At 41.2% G+C, this 21,088-nt stretch overlaps 1 protein-coding gene across 2 annotated transcripts in view; it reads right to left on the bottom strand.

Moving 5' to 3' along the window:
- The window catches only part of INSC (INSC spindle orientation adaptor protein), a 135,760-nt gene that overhangs the window by 47,766 nt on the left and 66,906 nt on the right, over nt 1-21,088 (bottom strand). For both annotated transcript variants that reach the window (XM_010357099.2, XM_010357101.2), the window contains exons 3-6: nt 20,565-20,910; nt 19,484-19,536; nt 18,206-18,329; nt 5,304-5,417 (exon numbers count right to left, since the gene is read on the bottom strand). In XM_010357099.2, coding sequence (XP_010355401.1) covers nt 5,304-5,417; nt 18,206-18,329; nt 19,484-19,536; nt 20,565-20,910 — 637 coding nt within the window. The remainder of the gene's footprint in view (nt 1-5,303; nt 5,418-18,205; nt 18,330-19,483; nt 19,537-20,564; nt 20,911-21,088) is intronic.

Below are 21,088 nucleotides of genomic sequence, written 5' to 3'. Positions count from 1 at the left end.
TAAACGTGGCAAATAGTTCACCTTAGCCTTCTGTTTTAAAAAGGAATAGGATAAAAGTAAAATTGCATCCTTACTTTTCCCGTGAAAACACTGGGAAAGCCAGGCAGCATGGTAGATTTGGAAGGTGTCTTAAATATACAGTCCAGCATTCTCAGGCCACAAAGGTACCAAGGAGGAGTTAATCCCCAGTGGTCTGGCCAACTTCCTTCGGTGAGCTAGCAGTAGAGCTGGGATGAGAGCTGCCCTCTCGTCCCAACCCAGGCCTTTTCCCCTGTTTCTACCACTGGAAATGTTTGGGATTAATGTTTAACTGGAGTTAAGGCCTGGTCCTGACAGGAGACTAAATCTGCAGGAGGCCAAACATCATCTTGGCTTACAACCAAATACATGTCTCCTCTCTGCTTTCCTGAACATGAAGCTCAAATTCTGGCAGATGGTAGGAGCTGTCTATATCAAGCGGCACATGGAAACAGACCTTGAGTGCTCAGGTCCTGAAACAGAACACCCAGAGCTTCAGAGCTACTGTCAAGCAAAGTTTCCTTCCCAGGAAATTTCTAAAGCCCATTCTTTACAAAACATAAAATATCTTCAGACCCCATGCGCCATTCAGAAGAAGTCCTTATCCCACCCAGACCACCTCAGATCCACACAGAGAACCCAAACCCAGCACGTGTTTGCAACTCATTTTGAATGGGAAAAATGGTAATTGTTCCAAAAGAAATTCAGCTACTTACTGTTTGGAGTTAATCATTAAACTAACGTTAAGTCAGTTTCAGCTAAGAGGTTGGAGCTGTTTGCTGTTCCCCAACAGCACCAAGACAAAAATCTACAGTCAACCCTCTGGACCAAGCTAAATGTTTGAATCACAGAATCCTTGGAGAAAACAGATCCAATACTATCTCCTCCATCCCCTTTGCCCCAACACCACTACAAGTTCTTCAGGTTAAATACATTTAAATGACTCCCAAAAGAGAGTAGAGGTCCTCAACCTGCACAGCACAGTAGAATCCCTTGGAAAGCTAAAATATTCATCCCAGGACCTACTACAGACCAATTAAATCAGAATCCGAAAAATTTTAAAGCTCTCTAGTAGTTCAATTGTGTATCCAGGATTGAGAACTCCTGAGTCACACTTTGGCTCAAGAACCTGAAGGGTCAAGGATTGAACCAGAAGTCACCACTGTGGTGTTTAGGACCATGAACTCTGAATTAAAATTAAAGAGGTTGAGACTGGGGTTCAATTCTGTCTTGACCCCTTGTCAGCTGCATGATCCTGAATAAGCTCCTTAAACCATTTCCTCAACTATTGATGGTAACAACATGGTACCTTCTTCATAGGATGGTTTTGTGATTTAAAAGAAAGGAAGTATGCAATGCATTAAAGACAAAACACAGCAACACTCAAATGTTAGCTATTGCTATTACATATAATTCACTTCTGCACTCACAAGAATTGATGAGGATTTACGCTGCTCTACTATTAAGATTGCTTTATGGGCTTAGATCAGTGATTTTGAGTCTCTAGAACTACTTGTAGAGCTTGTTAAAATGAAGATTCTCAGGTCTTACCCAAGGACCACAGGGAATCTTGGGTATGGCACAAGTATCTGGGTTTTCCACAAACTCTCTGAGGGACTGCAATACAGAGTAGGCACTGGGAACCACTGTTGCTGGGGCATCTTCCTGTGACTATCATCTTAAGTCTATTGAAGGACATAACTTTGCTACCAATTAGATCGCTGGTTCTGTCTCCAATGGTGATGTCATATTTCAAGTGAAAAAGAATGGAAATCAGAAACAAAAGACCTTTCTGAGGTCCTAGGGCTACCAGTTGCCTATATTTGCTCTAAGTGTCTTGAAGCTGAGTTCAGGGGCAAGTTAACCATGAAGCTAATGAATTACAACTCCCATTGTAATTAATGAAAGCCACCATCCTTTTTGATTTAGTCTTCCTCTAATGTAGTATTGGAGTGGCTGCAGGCATTTTTCAGATCCAGCTATGAAGGTGAGTGTGAGAGGCATGCTTTGTTTTAGTTTGGTGGGATATGTTAATGTGGTTGGCATCACTTTCTCATGTAGGTGAATTCCTGCAAACCAACCTGGTATGGAATTGCCTTCCAGAAGACAGTGTGGCGATTCATCAAGGATCTATAACTAGAAATACCATTTGACCCAGTGATCCCATTACTGGGTATATACCCAAAGGATTATAAATCATGCTACTATAAAGACACATGCACATGTATGTTTATTGCGGCACTATTCACAATAAAAAAGACTTGGAACCAACCCAAATGTCCATCAAGGATAGACTGGATTAAGAAAATGTGGCACATATATACACCATGGAATACTATGCAGCCATAAAAAAGAATGCGTTCATGTCCTTTGTAGCGACATGGATGAAGCTGGAAACCAATATTCTGAGCAAACTATTGCAAGGACAGAAAACCAAACACTGCACGTTCTCACTCATAGATGGGAATTGAAAAATGAGAGTACCTGGACACAGTGCAGGGAACATCACACACTGGGGCCTATCATGGGGTGGGGGGAGGGGGAGGGGGGAGGGATAGCATTAGGCGATATGCCTAATGTAAAGACAAGTTAATGGGTGCAGCAAACTAACACGGCACATGCATACATATGTAACAAACCTGCACGTTGTGCACATGTACCCTAGAACTTAAAGTATAATAATAAAAAAAAGTGGTTAAAAAATAAAAAATTACCTTCCAGAAATATTCTTGAATTATTTCCTCGTTCTAAATAACCCACTTTTCTAAATAATTTGGAATTCGGAATTTTATAATCTTTTACTTAAGTAAGGCCCCAGTAATTCTATAAGATTCTGGCCTCACAAATCCTAGACCTACTCCCAGGCATATGATTTAAGTGCAATGAATCCTTTGGAATCAAAGCTCACAATTTGAATACCTGCAGTTCAACTTGATAGTTATATGCTCTTCAGCAAGTTATTTAATCTCTCTGTTCTTCAGTGTCTTCATTTGTATAAAATGTTAATACCACCCTCCTCACAGAATCATGACAATTACATGAGACCCTGTCGGTGTAGTGTCAGAAATATAACAGAGTCAAACATATGTGAATTCTCTTCCAATACATATGAATCTAGTCTGAGTATAAATGTTATTAGAGAGTACCATACTAGCTTTGTACGTCTCAGAGTGTAGTACCCTGAGAACTTGCATTAGAACTGGGGACATGACAGCCATAAAAAAGGATGAGTTTGCGTCCTTTGTAGGGACATGGATGCAGCTGGAAACCATCATTTTTAGCAAACTATCACAAGAACAGAAAACCAAACACCGCATGTTCTCACTCATAGGTGGGAACTGAACAATGAGATCACTTGGACTCGGGAAGGGGAACATCACACACCGGGGCCTATCATGGGGAGGGGGGAGGGGGGAGGGATTGCATTGGGGAGTTATACATGATATAAATGATGAATTGATGGGTGTTGACGAGTTGATGGGTACAGCACACCAACATGGCACAAGTATACATATGTAACAAACCTGCACGTTATGCACATGTACCCTAGAACTTAAAGTATAATAAAAAATAAAAAAATAAAAATAAATAAAAAACCTTGTTGTTCTAAAAAAAAAAAAAAAAAAAAAAAGAACTGGGGACATGAGAGAAGGGAAATAAGGGGGGCTATTTAAAATACTCCACGCCCAGTGAACCTGTTTCTGGACACAGGATGACCCACTGGATACTCAACAGCCCTTCAGAAACCCCTACTGAAGTTGAAGGTCGAATGAACTTCAGTTCCCTCCCAACTCTCAAAGATTTTGGATCTGTGAATTTGTAACTTTCTCATTCAACAAGCTCTTTGAGTACCCACTTTGTGTGGGGATTGCACTAGGCACTAAAGACACAGAGATGATTCAGATGTTTCTGTCCTTGAAAAGCACATAGCTTAAAACACATAACAAAATAGAATATGGTAAGTGCTGAGACAGTGCCTGCTACTCTTTTTAGACACCACAGGTGGGAGGGTGTCTGGAAAGCAATAAAGAAGAATACAGAATTGAGTGTGGAATGCTGAGTAAGAGTTTTCCAAGTGGCAAAAAGAGAGAAGGACATTCAAATCACAAAGACAAAAGGTGTGAAGGCCATGACTTATGCCCTTGTGCCTTCTCTGTTTTCTCCTCAGACAAGCAGCTGGGACAGCCACAACCACCCCAGTCCATGGCCAGAATGTAGGACCCAACCAACAGAGAGAGCCAGAGGAGAGAGGGAGGCTGTCTCTGGGCTCTTCAGCCTAGGAGAGGGAGAAACTGACAGGAAGGTTTAAAAGGAGAAATATGCCAACAGACTTGAGAAGCATTAGTTAAATCAAGTCTGCTTTGCAGTTTAGCCTGCATTCTTCTCCCTTCTTGTATTCTGTGAGCACATCTTTGCATCTTATTTTATTCAGAGAATTGTACAGCCTCCTTTTTTGGGAGGAGTAGGGAAGCTTAGGCAGAGACTGAGTGTATTTCAGACCCCATCTTGTATTGATGCCTGCTGAACACTGGCCAGTATCTTTGGTGACAAAACAATAGAGGACCCAGATTCTCCTCCTGCTTTTCCAAGGATCATAGGCAGAATCACAAGATTCTAAGGGGACACAAAAAGAGACTAAGGGCACCCAGAAAACAAGCTTCTGAATTTGTGGCAAAGGTCATGGTTGTAGACCTGTTCCTCCTCTTTCTCCTGATAATGCTACTGCTAACTATTATGGGGCATAGGTTGTTATAGCAGCAGCATTAAGAGATGTGGATAGAGCTTAAACCATACACAAGTCTATATGGAAAAATAAACTTTTCTTTGAACTGGGTTTGAGACATCCCATGTCTTACAACCATGATGTCAGGGAGCCATATAAGGTCAACTGATCACCCAAAATGCCACATGCCAGATGATCTCTTTATTCACTACATCACCACATCCCATGGACCTCAGGGACACTACAGCTGCCAGGAAGGGAAGGATGTGTGGGGACAGAGAAGGATGGTTAATATTTATAACATATACCACATAAAGAAAGAAGATAGCGGCTCTGGGGGCACCAGATTTCTGTCTCAAGTGAGAAATGAAATTAGAGGGGCTAGCCACCTATTAAAAATGCAGACACCAAGGCCCAGATAGGATAAGTGACTCTTCCAAGGTCACTCGGCAGCTAATGCAGGGGCCAAGACAGACCTCCTGAGCCAGCTATTCCCACTGAAAAAGTGAGTTCCTCATACTTCCCCAGGCCTGCCATTTTGACCCCTAACCATGAAGCTCACCTTGGCTATGATGCGGCACAAGGGAGCCCCCTCCTGGGTCAGGCTGAACAGGTTCCCTGTGGTGGACTCTGTGGTGTAGATATTGTCTGAGGCATCAATTTTTCTCACCAGTGCCTAAGAAGGGAGAGAAAAGTTAGCTAGTTACTCACCACCTCTACCCTCTTCTCATCTTAATGGAACACCAGTGGGCCCATGCTCCTAATAGCAACCATGAAATCTACTCCTGCCCCTAGCCACTGTCCCATTGTGAGGGCAATGAGGTTCTAGCTTTGGGAAAGGTATCAGTCAGGGAGAGTTCTAAGCTCCATTTTAGAGATATGGGATAATTTCAAGCCCTTGGGACACAGGCCATAATGAGCCTTGCCCTAGTCCCTCGGAAAATCAGCTCCCAACATTGATGAGTTCAGCAAATACCATTTTGTGAATCTACTGGTTCTTAAAGAGAAAAGAAACCATCAGTTAAATTAACAAACCATCAGATTGAAAACCAATGAGTGGCTATAGCTGTGACCAAAGAATTTGCTCATTTTGAATGGCTATTAGCCAATGGTGAACTCCAGCTAAGTGATGGGTTCAAGGGTTAAGTCAAGAGAAGTGCTCCACAGTAGTTTACTGCTTGAGGGATATTTTTCTTGGACATTTGCTCTCTCCAATAGCTTGCTACTCGGGGGGAAAGGCCAAGATGAAATAGCAACACTGGGAATCCTGTCAAAGGGTGGGTAACTAGGTGAGGAATGCTATACTCATCAAGGCTGAAGAACCTGAGGCTAGCGGTGAGAGGGTCCAGGAATGACTGAACATAAGACCAAGAAGAGAGGTTCAGGAAGGAAAGCAAATGAAAGATTCATTAACAAAAAAGATACAAAGATTATTTCTAGAAAAGTTTAGCTAATTTCTGAGGGAAAGGTTTTCATGTAACTTGAAACCACTTCATCATCAGCCATTTGCCTTGAAGCATGTGATTCATTGATTATAAAGGATTCCTTCCTGCTAATTAATACCAGTAGCTCAAGTTTTCTCCTAGAAAGAATGGATCTAGAGACTGAAAAGAGCAACCTTCAAGGGCCTCAGGCAAGAAAGTAAGACCTCCAGACCTGGGTGCTCTGAGCAGCCACTCATGCGGTTTCAGTTGCCAGTTTAAAACATTAAAATGAAATTTATTTTTAATTAAATACTGGTGTTATGGAAAAGACACTTAAGAGCAACACTTGGAGCACCTTAGCCTTTCTTTGCCTCAGTTTCCTCATCTATAAAGTGGTGTAAAAATAAGCCAGCTGCAGTGGCAAGTGCCTATGAGTCCCAGCTACTTGAAGATTGAGGCAGGAGGATTGCTCAAGTCCAGGAGTCCAAGAATAGCCTGGACAACATAGCAAGACCCCCATCTCAAACAAATAAATAAATTAAAATGGTGTAAATAACAATTTCTATCTTTTAAGGGGGTTGTGCCCATTTTTTAAGGTTGTCAATATATATAAAGGATTTCTAAAGGTAGCTGCCAAGTGGAAGCTAAATACAATTGGAAGTAGTTATAATTTTGTGATCTTGTGCAGTTAAGCTCCCTACACTTTGGTTTCCCTGTTTGTAAAATGATTAAAATTAGGAGGTTTGAGGCTCAAGGTAAGTGGCTCTCCCTTTTGTCTTCTTTATTCAAATTTATGAAATTCCTCACACATGCACAACGTGCTAATCCAGATATAGCAGTCTAAGATAAAGTGTGTATTTAATCAAACTACATTAAATATAAAAATTATGCTCTAAGTTTTGATAGATGCCTCTTATTAGAAATTCAACAAAATGTAAAATTAATAACCAAGATTTGTCTCTACAAATCCCTGTAATGATCACACTTCTTAGAATTCTTCCCACTGTTACCATAAGCAGCTACACATGTGATACTAATGCTCACATGAAAATGCAGATTTCATATATTGGGGTCCTGTACCTAAATGATAATTACCTAATGTTCCTGATTAGTGTTTGCACTTGAAGAAAATTAGGATTACATTAAACAATTCAACTCCAATGTCTTTTGCAATCAGCTGCTAATATTAGACAATTTAAGTCTGAGAATAATTTCATGTTAATGTCTATACACATATATACAGTAATTATACCTCAGATATGTCTCAGTGAATCAGATCTCTGACAAAGAAAAGTTGTAAGCATCTTTTACAGTATAAATCTGGAAAGATATGAGATCAAAGGCTCCACTGAAATCTTCAAGGCCCTAAATATCACCATTTGTCAGAGCTGGAAAGGACCTCGGAAATCATCTGTCCAATCTTCATTTCATAGTGGAGGAAACAGATGTAGACTTGACTAAGGTTACCTATGTGGTCTAGGGAGGAGCTGGGCCCTGACCCCCTGAATTCGATGTCCAATTTTTGAAGGTCAGGAAATCTATCTCCTTCAATGTAGGCAGGGCCTCACCTGGACTAGTGGAGATTGAAGCCTCAAGGCAAGGCTATTGTCCAGCCTCATTAGCAGTTTTTGCCAAATAGGAGAGTGGGTCTCCATCCTGGCTTCCCATTCCCTTCGTATCTAACACTATGTGTTGGTAACCTAAGCTTGTTAGTGGGGGCCTTGCAACTGCCCCTCTGGATCTGCTCTGTGTTCTTGCCAAGGCCACACTTCCCCTAAGCTACTCCTAGCTATAACTGAGCACAGCATGACTGTGTGACAGGGGACTCCTCCAACAGGGGACTTTGGCTTGATTCCCTGTCTGAGTCTTTTCCTTCCTCCTTTTCTTTCTCAGATGTCAGACCTGCAATATGGCTTTCCATGCCTGCTTCTGCTTCCTTCTCTGCATCCATCATAGGAATTTCCTATCTACTCCTATCTTAGTATCTGCCTCATACTGACATAGTCTCTACAAATCAAGGTGTTTTTTTTTTTTTTTTTTTTTCAGGAAATCAAGAAGACATTGGAGAAATTTCAAAAATATGCCTCACTCAATATCATGAGAAGAGTGGTGAAAGACTGAAAAAAATAAATAAAAGAAGATAGGCTGAGGCTGAATGACAAACATTTTCTTAAAATGCATACTAGGCAGATAAGAAACAAACAAAAAAAATAAGATCTTAAAGATCAAGGAAAAGGTATTAAAATGGGGCTAAGGAGATGCTTGTAGTTTCACTTCTCTGCATAAGGAATTAGAAAAGAAAAAATGTATTTTTCATTGTCTGTCAATCTGAAAAAGAGAGACTGCAACCCAGTGAAATCTATCAGAAAGGAGGTAAACTCTCAAAAAGCAAACTGGCATGAGTTCCTCAGAAGGAGCCAGGAAAATATTGTGAGACCTCTCCCTAAAGTTTTGGATATAAACTCCATAGTAGGACGTAGTAGAGTAGCTCATCTGTGCAAAGGGGTTACATAAAATGCAGATAGCATTGACAGGATGGGGTAGATTAAAGATGGCTACAAATTCTTTTCTACTTCTTTTACAGAGACATCTCTCTATGAGTTCTAATTCCCTTTCCCTTGAATCTGGTCTTAATGCCTTGCTTGACCAATAGAAGCCAGCATTTGGCAGAAGGAATGTCCTAAGACTTCCAAGGCCAGGTCATAAAAAGCCTTGAAACTTCCATCCAGGCATCTTGGAACTTGGAACACTGTTTTGGGAACACTGAGCTTCCATATCAGAAGTTTGATAACTGAGAATGTGATGCTAGAAAAGCCATGTGTAGGATCCTTATCAATACTCTCAGCTGAGGCCAGCCTTCCAGCCATCCCCTCCATGGCACCATATGTGTGAGTGAATACCACTATCTAGTACTCTTCAAGCCATCTGCCAGCTGAATACCACATCTGTTGTTGCTGCACAGAATGGAAGAATCACTTAGCCAAGCCCTGTCCAAATTACTGACCCTTAAAATCATGAAATATAATAAAAGTAATTTCTGTTGGGTTTTTTAAAAATATTTTAATAATAGAGTTCGGAACACAGGAAAAGACCACAGAGCTCAACATGAACTATTTGAAAGATTACTGGATAAACCATCTCAGGGGAAAGTTTTTGGAAGTGAGGATGCAGTATTTCCTTTGTCTTAACAGAACATGCTGGAGAAATGCATGAATTAGGACTCTGAGGGAAGGCACAGAAAGATTGGATGTACTGAAGAGAAGGTAGACAAAATAATAATTATATCCAGGTTTAGATGAGCTGTTGGTCAGATGGGAAAATACCTCCTAAGTGGGAATATCCAATTTAGGAACATAAATGTGGATAAGATACCTTAGAAATAAAATATTTTGACAAACCCAAAACTTAATTGATTTCATTTCTCTCAATCAGGGAAATACCAACATCTAGATTAGGTTGTTGGAAAAACAAAAGAATGTGTCAGAAAGTGAAGGGAAGTAAAAACAGAAAAGTAGCTCAGATCCGGATGCTGCATTCACTCTATGAGTTAGAAAAGGAAAGACACCCACATGAGAAGGAGAGTAAATAGTTAGAAATTCAAATGAGTCTCTCTAAAGGGAATGGGGGATTAACAGAGGGAAAGAGAATACTGGGGGCAGAGTTCATTACTGCAAAAAAAAAAAAAAAAAAAAAAAAAGTAGCAGAGAGAAATACTATTAAAAACTGGTATATTCAAAATCTATAGGAAGATGCTATTCTGAGAAGCCCCTGGCAGAGGTAGCGACCCTCATGTACTCAGAATTCGGGAACATCAAGAGTGACCTCAGTTCAGGTATCTGCTGAGGATGATGTTCAAATGCAGCAAATGTGGAAACCAAATGGAAAGTCCTTCCAGCAGATAGGGATCAAAAGTTTAAGCAAACCTCTAGTAAGAGGAGGAGACAATAGCCCTCATGATACAGAACTAGAAGAGAAGCACTTGCATATCTTATGTCAAAATAATTTTTTCTCATTTCACCCTAAAAACATTTTGAATAATATATGACCCCTTGCACATTTTTAATTTGACAGCTAATTTTTTTTTATCATAAGTTTAAAAAACAAAGTTGGAAAGAATGTGATTTCCAGAAAATTGCAATGTTGATGTAAAAAAAATTATTACATCACTCTTTCAAATGTATTCAATAGATTCTAAATACCAAAACAACTTGATACCATCATCTTTCACTTAAAAATACATGAATAATCTCTTTTTTAACATTCTGCATCTTTCATTAAATTTGTATTCCCATTTCAATTTTCCTTCAGAATTTAATGTAATATATTTAAGTTTTAAAGTGTTTTATTGATCACCCTTATCACACTTATCATTAAAATTTGAAATGTTATTTCCTGTTACTATCAAGCTCCTTGTTAAGAAAAAAAAATCTTTTCTTGGTTGAGGATTATTATCAGCCCAACTGGTCAAGTGGAATAAATATATTATAAGTCTTGATAAATAATTGTAAGTTATAAAAATTTTATTTTTAAAATAAATATATCTCTAAATGAGATGAATGAGGCTTTTTATCATTTTTAGGATAATTCATTTATGTATCAATGATTGAATATTGACTTAATGCTATATTTTTAGATGTAAACTCCAGAAAATCTTGTTCCCATAAATCAATAGAGGGGAATGAGAGGAGCTTGTGTACTACAGTGCTTTATCTCTTGAGTCACCTTCTAACTTATGTAATCACATAGCAATCTATCATCAAACACTATCTTTAATAATCTGGCAGTTGATAACTCCTCTAAAGTGATCCTCTTCTAAATTGACAAAAGCAAAGAATTGGAAAAGATTTGACTTGCAAAAGCATTTGCTACCCAATCATTAGAGGTGTTCATTTACTTTCTCAATTTCTGGGAAAAATTCCAAAAGTACTTCTCCAAGACCTATCAAATAACTATTAATTACAACCATTACTTTTTCACTTAAGAGCACCTTGAGTCACCCAAATTATTTGGAAAGGATTGGGAAAATCAAAGTAGTATTTATTTCATTGCCAATACAATTTTTATAAAATATTTTTGTTCTTCAAATATGTTTTGTTGAAAGCTTGAAGCTCCAGCTTTCACTTACTTCATTTATGAAAAATACCCAACCTATAACCTAATTGGCAAAGACAGTCCTTTTAGTCAACCCAATCAGCCAAGTCAGAGTTAACTTTTTCTCAATAAAGACCTGACTTCATTTCTATTTAAGAAATGTTTCGCCAGGCGTGGTGGCTCATGCCAGTAATCCCAGCACTTGGGGAGGCCGAGGCAGGTGGATCACGAGGTCTAAAGATCAAGACCACCCTGGCCAACATGGTGAAACCCCGTCTCTACTAAAAATACAAAAATTAGCTAGATGTGGTGGTGCCCTGTAGTCCCAGGTACCTGGGAGGCTAAGACAGGGGAATTGCTTGAACCTAAGAGGCGGAGGCTGCAGTAAGCCGAGATTCCGCCACTGCACTCCAGCCCGGTGACAGAGCGAGACTCCGTCTCAAACAAAACAAAACAAAAAAAAAGAAATATTTCGGCCGGGCGCGGTGGCTCAAGTCTGTAATCCCAGCACTTTGGGAGGCCGAGACGGGCGGATCACGAGGTCAGGAGATCAAGACCATCCTGGCTAACACAGTGAAACCCCGTCTCTACTAAAAAATACAAAAAACTAGCCGGGCGAGGTGGCGGGCGCCTGTAGTCCCAGCTACTCAGGAGGCTGAGGCAGGAGAATGGCGTGAACCCGGGAGGCGGAGCTTGCAGTGAGCTGAGATCCGGCCACTGCACTCCAGCCTGGGCGACAGAGCAAGACTCCGTCTCAAAAAAAAAAAGAAAGAAAGAAAGAAATATTTCTATATGTATTTCAAGAAATGCAAAAACCTACTGACAAATAATTATGAAGATCATTCTCTACGGGAAAAAAATCCCAAAACTGTAAATATTAAAATAAATCAGACCTAAAATAAAATTTGATTTATTTGTATATGTTATAAAACCAAGATAAAATAATTTACTGGCTTTGTAATAATGCAAAGTAATATATAGCAAACATTCTAAGTTAATAACAAATCTAAGAATATGATTTAAAAAGCACAGTATTCCTTTAGTAAATAGGTACATATGTATTAAACTTTGGTGTCTTTAGGGAATAAATAAGAACTGAGAATTTAAAAAGCATATATAGGATGCAGCTGGAAACCATCATTCTTAGCAAACTATCACAAGAAGAGAAAACCAAACACCGCATGTTCTCACTCATAGGTGGGAACTGAACAATGAGATCACTTGGACTCGGGAAAGGGAACATCACACACTGGGGCCTATCATGGGGAGGGGGGAGGGGGGAGGGATTGCATTGGGGAGTTATACATGATATAAATGATGAATTGATGGGTGCTGACGAGTTGATGGGTGCAGCACACCAACATGGCACAAGTATACATATGTAACAAACCTGCACGTTATGCACATGTACCCTAGAACTTGAAGTATAATAAAAATAAATAAATTAAAAAGAAAAATAAATAAAAAGCATATATAATTCAATTAATTTTAGTAGCTCTCATCATCAAATTTTTCTATGTATTTAAAGAAAAAGAAAGGTATATACTGCTTACATCTAATTAGCATAACTGCTAGCAATTAATTTTTTCTTTTCTTAACAGGCAATAAAAAGTAGCATAAATATTTCAGAAAATATTTTGGCAAAAAGACTTCAATTGTTAAATAATGTGCACCAAATTTTTTTTTAAATGTAGAACTTATATCTGTATTTTATCCAATATACCTTGAAAATTTTGGTTGTTCTCCAAAGCATATTACAGTTACATTTAAAAGAATCAGTGTCATTAACTTTTAGTCTTTGGCTCTTCAAAGATACTTTTTTTCCAGCTAATGTCACATCCTCGGGATGAGTGTGAAAAATAGCTGAGAGGAATTGTTTGCATTTTAGTATGTGTCCTAAAAAAACAATTTTTAGTGCTTGATGTATCCTACCAGTGCTCTCTTTGCTTTGGTTTAAGGAGAATGTCCCTCAAGAACCATGCACTATTTGAGAATAAATGGATGGAAGGGATAAAATAAATTGAAAACTTTTATAATCATCCCTCCAACCACACACATACACACACACACACACACACACACACACACACACACACACACATACACTACAATATATCTGAATTCAGAAACTGCTCACATTGGGAAAAATACACAATTTTTTTTTTTTTTTTTTTTTTGAGACGGTGTTTTGCTCTTGTTGCCCAGGCTGGAGTGCAATGGCACAATCTCGGCTTGTGGCAACCTCCGCCTCCCGAGTTCAACCAATTCTCCTGCCTCAGCCTCTCAAGTAGCTGGGATTACAAGCATATGCCACCATGCCTGACTAATTTTTTTATATTTTTAGTAGAGACAGGGTTTCTTTATGTTGGTCAGGGTGGTCTCGAACTCCCGACCTCAGGTCTCCCAAAATGCTGGGATTACAGGCATAAGTCACCACGCCCGGCCAAAATACACAATTTCTAATGGCACATTCAATATAAATATGTATAAAGCATGGAAATAATTAATGGAAGCCTAAGGGTCTTAATGGTTCATGAATGAAGGCTTTTCCTTTGCTTGATTCTCCACTCCCATACCAAGATTTTTGCATGGCAAGGCAATATACTGCAAAATTTGGGATGGGTGAAGAGTGTGCCTTTTGGAAAATAATAGAAAGCCTATAAAAAACTCAGTATATCATTGGGAAGATCATTTTTAAGAAAGAAAACAAATGAAAATTGAAGATCTGGAAATAAGATTTCCTTAAAACTATATGTGCTTGCATTTCTCCTGGGAAATCTTTGGGAACCTGGGGAATGTGGTACATTTGAAATGGTTTGAAGACTACTGGTCTGTCACTTCGGGAAGCCCAAATCAATGCATGCTGGAGTGGCAGAAACAGTGTTTTCAGGGAGCTAGAAATTAAGATGTTTTAAATATGCTGAATGGGAAAGAATGCAAATCAAGCAAGTCCTAGTAAAGAAGCTGCAAATGCCTGACTTTGCAGGAAAAGGAAAATGGTTCAAATGCCCATCAATGAGAAAGGAGGCATTTTTCCCCCCGTATATGGTAAACATAGTACCACAATTAACCTGTGGTGGACTTTTTTCCCCCAGTGGGTGTATGTTCACAAATCTTTATAGACTATAGACAACTGAAATAAACTGACTGACATCCTACCAAGGCTGCCAGCCAGACCGTCTGAGTCACTCATCCTTTTTTTTTTTTTAATTGGCTACAGATGAACATGTATCTGTTAAGGCCTTTGGCAACACTAAGGATGGCATCCTGGGACAGCAGGTTGTCTGAAGTTCCTGGAGTTCTATGGAAATTGAGGATTGGCTTATTTTAACTTTCTGAGAATATATGTGTAGTGCTGTGATAGTATTATGTATCCAGTATTAAGGGCTTTTTGAACCCTTTTAATTATGGTTGGGAAAGACTAGTACAAATTGAGAAGTCCTGAAGGAACCCCTCCCATTATTGAAGAGACAGCCTGGACTACAGCTACTGAAGGAAACTCAACTCCCCACACACCGGAATGAGGTCCTCCTGGCTGAGATGAACAGAGTATGAAAGTTGAAGAGATTGTACTAACCTAAGAATTTAGGACTTTGGATTATTCCTAAAAGCAAAAGGATTGAAATTTGCTTCCTATTATATTTCCCACTCTCCCGCTGAGCAAATTTTGCTCAGCCATGTTGCCCAATATAGGTAAGTAGAAGCTGCAATGAGATTAAATGGCAATATAAAGATAATCCAAACATACTTGTCAGATGACAAACATAAATATTTCCAAAATTTTAACATGCTCCTATCCCATTTTAAAGTTCCCTGGGAAAAAACAAAGTAAAAGAAAAAACTTAAATTCTTTTCCTCTAGGAATAATCAAAAGTCCCAGATTCTTAGGTTGATACAATCGCTTCAATTTTCATATTTTGTTCATCTCAGCAAGGAGGGCCTCATTCCAGTTTGTGGGGAGCTGGGTTTCCTTCAGCAGCCGTAGTCCAGGCTGTCTGTACAACAATGGGAGGTTCCTTCAGGACTTCTCAATTTGTACCAGTCTTTCCCAACCACAATTGAAGGGGTACAAAGAGCCCCTGGGGTTGAAGGGGGTGGGGAGATTTGTTCCTCTGCTCGAGCCCACACGACTTCTTAGTGCTAAAAGAATGTTTCCTGAATTGCATTTCCTAAAACACCAGCATCTCAGAAGAAGTAAATAGGTGCTTTAATAATATTTTTTAAGTCTGTGACCCTGAAAGTTGGGAATATGTTGCTTAACATTCTATAACAGATACTGTTCTGGTCATTAGAGATATATGAATGAGCAAAACAAACCAAAATCCCTGCCTATGGAAGCTGCAGTTCAGACAAGAAATACTGTAAGTGCATGAGGACCTTCTGGAAGATTTGCAAAGCAGAATGGCACATCATAAGACAAATTTTGATGTAAAGAAATAGATTTGATTTCATTTACATCAAGACCGTACAAATGTAAGATCCTGGTATAATTACTAACATCCTAAGGAACAATATTTGAGTCACTAGTTTAAGAAACACATGCTTACAACACTGAACACAAATTACCCTGTCTTCAGCCAATATATCTCCTGATGTCACTGCTGTCCTGTATGGAAACTTTGTAATGTAAAAAGAAGCCAAAGATCAGCCAAAAATATATTATGAGCATGGTAGACTCAGCCCTTAAGAGGGACATGGGACACGCTGGCAGGGAAGGGGGAAAGCACCAGGAAAGGGGGTTATCAGGAAGAAAACTAATATGCAGATGAATGGAGGACAACACTCTGTGGCCACACACCCCCACTCCCCTACTCCTACCAGGGTGGAAGACCAATAAGGAACCCATTCTAACAAAGCAGGAGCTGGTCTGCTCAGCTTACAGGCCAGGCATCAATGAACCAGGTGGTCAGACCTGGCATTAGAGCAGGGGACAGCTGGGAAAGTAGAAGCACCAGATCAGGAATTTCACCCTGAATATGGTCAGAATGAAGGAATAGCAGAATGGATCCAACTATACAGCCCAAAGGCCAGGGAAGTAGACTCCAAGCAAGCCCAGGGAGCTTTTCCCAGGCTCTTCTGACCTAAAGCATCAAAGGTATCCTGCCTCTTTGCTGCCTCATAGAAAACACTGATGACTAGTTCCAAACCCAACTGGCTTTCATTCACAGTTCAGCTTAACATCGCCTTTTCAGCCCTTTTTGTTTGTTTGTTTGTCTGTTTTGTTTGTTTTTTTCAGACGAGTCTCCCTTTGTCACCCAGGCTGGAGTACAGTGGTATGATCTCGGCTCTCTGCAAGCTCTGCCTCCTCCAACTCCCGGGTTCACACAATTCTCCTGCCTCAGCCTCCTGAGTAGCTGAGACTACAGGTGCCTGCCACCATGCCCGGCTAATGTTTTTTGTATTTTCAGTAGAGAGGGGGCTTCACCAGGTTAGCCAGGATGGTCTTGACTCCTGACCTCGTGATCCGCCCGCCTCAGCCTCCCAAAGTGCTGGGATTATAGGCATGAGCCACCACACCCGGCCCTTTTCAGCCCTTTTAATTGAACCTGGTACTTCCAGGAAAGTGGGCACAAAAATGGCATAAAAAGCAACAGCCAGCACCTGTACCCCTGCTCAGAAGTTGCTCCAGGTCTCCCTCCCCACCACTAACTCCAATATTTCTTGCTCGTCACTCCCTCGACCTTTTTGCCCATTTTGGTCCCTGTGTCCCTTGCGTCCCTCTGGACTTGATGGTTGATCACTGCCTGCCCCTGCATGTGATTGTCAGCTATGGCTCATCAGCTCCAGGTGCCTAACCCAGCACCCCAGCCTGTGGCCCTTCCTTCCCTTTGTCCCTGTCAAGACATGGAGAGTGGCCCTTGAGGACCTTCCTGTGGTTGGGGTGGGGGATGATAATACTCAGGGCCAGCTGCCCTGACATGGGGGCCTGTGGGAGGAGTGAGGATGAGGCAGGACCAGCATGTGAGTCAAGTCAGAAGGGCCTGCACCAAACCAGCCAAACACTCAGGAAGGAGAGAAAGCAAACCCTGGGCTCAGCAGAGAGGCTGAATTTGGAGAGGAGCCGACATGGAAAGAGATTTGTTATTTGTGGTAGGCTTTTATTTGGTGGTGGGAAAAGAATGGCAAATATGTAACACAATATTTCTGTAACTATAAATAACCATAAATACCTTTCATAATGGAAACCTTATGGAATCTGCTTTACTGGGAGGTTTTTAAAATAGCAAAGGGCAAGGGAGGGAAATAACATGTATTTAACCCACACTATGTGCTAAACACCTTCCATATGCCTTTGCTTAGTACTCAAAATTTTCTTCTGGAGAAGGTTTAACAATTTATACAGGAGGAAAAAGAGGCTAAGAGAGGTTCAGGAACTTAACCAAGGCTCCACGGTGAACCAGTTTGAAAGTAGATACTTCAGGCTTCAAATCCCTCCCTCTTTCTGGAATCAAGCACAAGCCTGCCTAGAGGCAGGGGTTAGACTATATGATCTTTCTAGATTCTTCTTTGTTGTCAGGATTTCTAGAATTGGCTTATTCCCTGCAGGTGCCTCAATTCTTTCAGGATAGTAAGGACCCATTGTGTACACTGTGAACATTAACTCAACAGAGAAGATTGAGGGTGGTGGGAGTAATACTGAAAGTGTAATTGGGAGATGCTGGGCTCTACCACCATCTTGCTGTGTGACCTTGGATAAGCTTCTCCCCACTCTGGGCTCCAGTTTTCACAGCTGGAAAATGCAGAGTTGGGTTAGGTGCTTGGGAAGCCTCAGGCTAGCTCTGACAGTTTTGTTTCACAAATGCTGGAGTTGACTTTGGTGGTTTGAGTAGGATGTTTCCCACTAAAGTCCACATCAGTATCTTCCCCAAGCCTGGCTCAGCCTCTCTTTCTCTCCTTTCCTCCAAGGGTCCACACAAGCACCCCTTCCCGCAGCCCAGCCTGCACTGACCTGAACCTCCCGTGTCAGGGCCAGCTCCAGCAGCTGGCCAAAGTGCTGGCCCAGCATGCTCAGGGTCTCACTCACGCAGGCCTTCATTGACTTCAGGACATGCTCATTCTCAACCTGAAGGCACCTGAAGAGAAGAAACCATGGGGTGGGCCAATGGAAGGGGCATGTGGTCAGCCCAGAAATGTTGCAGGGGCCAGAGCTGGACCTGCTCCAAGCCTGGTGTGTGGTGAAGACATCGGCAACTGGGAGTCAGAGATAGAATATTCCACAGCTGGCTCGCCGCCTGGTCTCTTAGTGTACAGAGATGTGCTGGCCTGAGATGAGGACTACCAGTCCACATCACCAGGAAGAAAGGCCACCAGAATGTGGAAAATGTATACCTCTGGGCTTCTCCCTGCAGAATCTGCCATCACTGCAGCCAGGGTCTATCTTGTCTGTGACGTTGAGGTGGGAGATGGAGGGGCAAAAAGCTTCCAAGAGAGGTGCCAAGTGCCAGGTATTGCTAGTGAGCTCTGTAAAGGTGGATGGCAATGCCTGTGGCCCTTTAAGAAATGGCTGCCTAGAGTGTGCAGAAAGTCTTGAGAATTTTCTTCCCAGACAAGAAAAACAGAGGGTGATCAGGTTCAAATTTACCCCTGTGGCCTGACAGTGTTCCACCCAGGAAAGCAAAAGACCTCAGGGAGCTCAGGTTTTATCTTCAGGATACAGGCTCTGGGAAGGGTGAAGAAAAATGTCAACAACACACACCTGGGTGTGCATACATGTGAGGCTGAGTTTGTGTACATATCTGAGTATAAACATATGGATATTTATGTGTGTGAAATATGGAGGAGAGGGTGTGAGTGTATTTCTGTGCTGGTCCAAGCATGTGTTTATATATCTGTATATGAGAAAGTGAGTGTCTGTGGGCATTGAAGTCTATGTGTATGTCTGTGTAAGGGTGTGAGTATCTGCTTTCACCTTGCCTTGACTTTGGGGACCTGTGAGTCTTCCCAAAGCTGTGGAAAACCTTTTCTTTGTTACCAACTCCTAGAAAATCCTCTTTTTTTCTATGCCCAGGCCTCTCCTCTGCCTGTCACCCTATCCCTAGGGCCTGAATATGGGGCAGAAAATTTCAAGAGAATATTTTAAGATTTCTGACAAAAGTCAGAAAAAGAAAACTCTGAAACCACCACCAGGCCTCCCATTTCCCATTCTCCCTCTGGGAGAAGCTACCAGCCCCTTCTCCTGCCAGAGGTCAGGCGGGCAGACCCTGGGAGATCCAGGGTCCAAATTTACCTCTCTGTGACTGCCAAGAGTTCTGAGCATTTCTCCATTAGCAGTTTCTCAATCTGTAAAAAAATAAGTCCATTTTATTTAACTCAGTAAGCATTAACTGAGGACCAACTGCTATGCTGAGCACTCGGGCTTAAAAATGAAGAATCAAGTAACGTGACTTGGGGAACAGGCGCTTAAAATATAACACAGTGTGATACAGGTGGCGAAAGAGATCACGGTAGGCTGCTTCGGGAGTATAAGAATATGAAACTGAGCAATTATTTATGCTGAGGAAGCTGGGAAGCTTCAAGAAAGAAGGGGCATTTAAGCTGGGCTTTGAAGAATGAAGAGAAGTTTTAATGCCTGCAAAGCTGAGGAAGAGAAAGTTTGAGGCAAAGGGCAAAGCACTAAGGTGAAATGAGAATGATGAAAGAGAATTAATAACAAGGGAGATTTTTAATGGTTCACTTTGGGCTTTGAGAAGAAGATTCAAAGTCATGGGCTGTGGAATCAGAAAAGCTTAGATTGGACCCTACTTATTATACCATTCACTGTGTAACTTTAAATAAATAATTTGGCCTCCTAGAACTCCTGTTTCCTCTATAAAATAAAGATAATACTAACATTTTTAATCAATTGCTTTAAGTGTTTTGCATGTAACAATTAATCTAGTCTTCACAACAACTTTATAAAATAAATTATATTATTATACCTTTTAGGATGAAGGAACTGGGACACAGAGAAGTTAAGCAACTTGCCAAGGTCCACATAGCAGAGCTGACATTTCAACCCAAGCCATCTGGCATTAAAGTCAATAAATTTAACCACTGCACAGTTTCTCAAAGTAGTGGCACCTACCTCACAGGTTGTGCAGGTTAAATGAGATACATGTAAAAAAAAAAAAAAAAAAAACACCTAGCACAATGTCCACCACATAGTAGGCACTCAGTAAAGGTTCTACTCTCTTTCTTTCCTCCTCTACTGGAAGGGGAGAAAGGCCTCTGGAGCAAAAAAGGTTCAGACAACACATGATTCAAACCCACTCTTCTCTAAAGCATCTTGACTTCCAGTTCCCGCCCACTCCTATCCCAGGGCAGCTGACCTGGCCCATTTCCTTTGAGGAGTTCCTGCTGACAGCACTGTACTCGCTGACCATGGAGCGGGCATGGCAGGTCAGACGCACACTCATGCTGTGCACCCGTGCCCAGCGGTCCTGGGCCAGCTTCTGCCCAATCCTGCGCAGCTCTGTGCTGATGACCCAACCCCGTCTAAGCAGCAGCTGCAGGGGGTCTCCAGGGCCAGGGCCACCTGCCAGGATAAGGTCACCCTGTGCATCCTCTTCCAGGCTGATGGGCTTCGCCTGCAGGATGCACATGCACTCGCACTCGGTCATGAGCTTCAGATCTTCCATCCAGCGCTGGACTGAGTCCACCTGCATCAGGTGCAGTCTGCAACCAGGAAACAGCACCACGATAATTATCAACACCCCATGATTTCCAAAGGTCTCAATTCCAGGCCATCTGATATTTACTAAGCACCTATTAAATGCTTAGCAGTGTCTCTCCTATTCATGCATCTTGATATTCTCAGTCCTTTCTCATTCTCTTCATCTTACAGATAAGTCTG

Source organism: Rhinopithecus roxellana, chromosome 15 (assembly GCF_007565055.1).
Source record: "Rhinopithecus roxellana isolate Shanxi Qingling chromosome 15, ASM756505v1, whole genome shotgun sequence".
NCBI lineage: Eukaryota > Metazoa > Chordata > Mammalia > Primates > Cercopithecidae > Rhinopithecus > Rhinopithecus roxellana.
The sequence above is the reverse complement of the archived record's forward strand: the minus strand, read 5'-3'. Positions and strand labels throughout refer to the sequence as shown.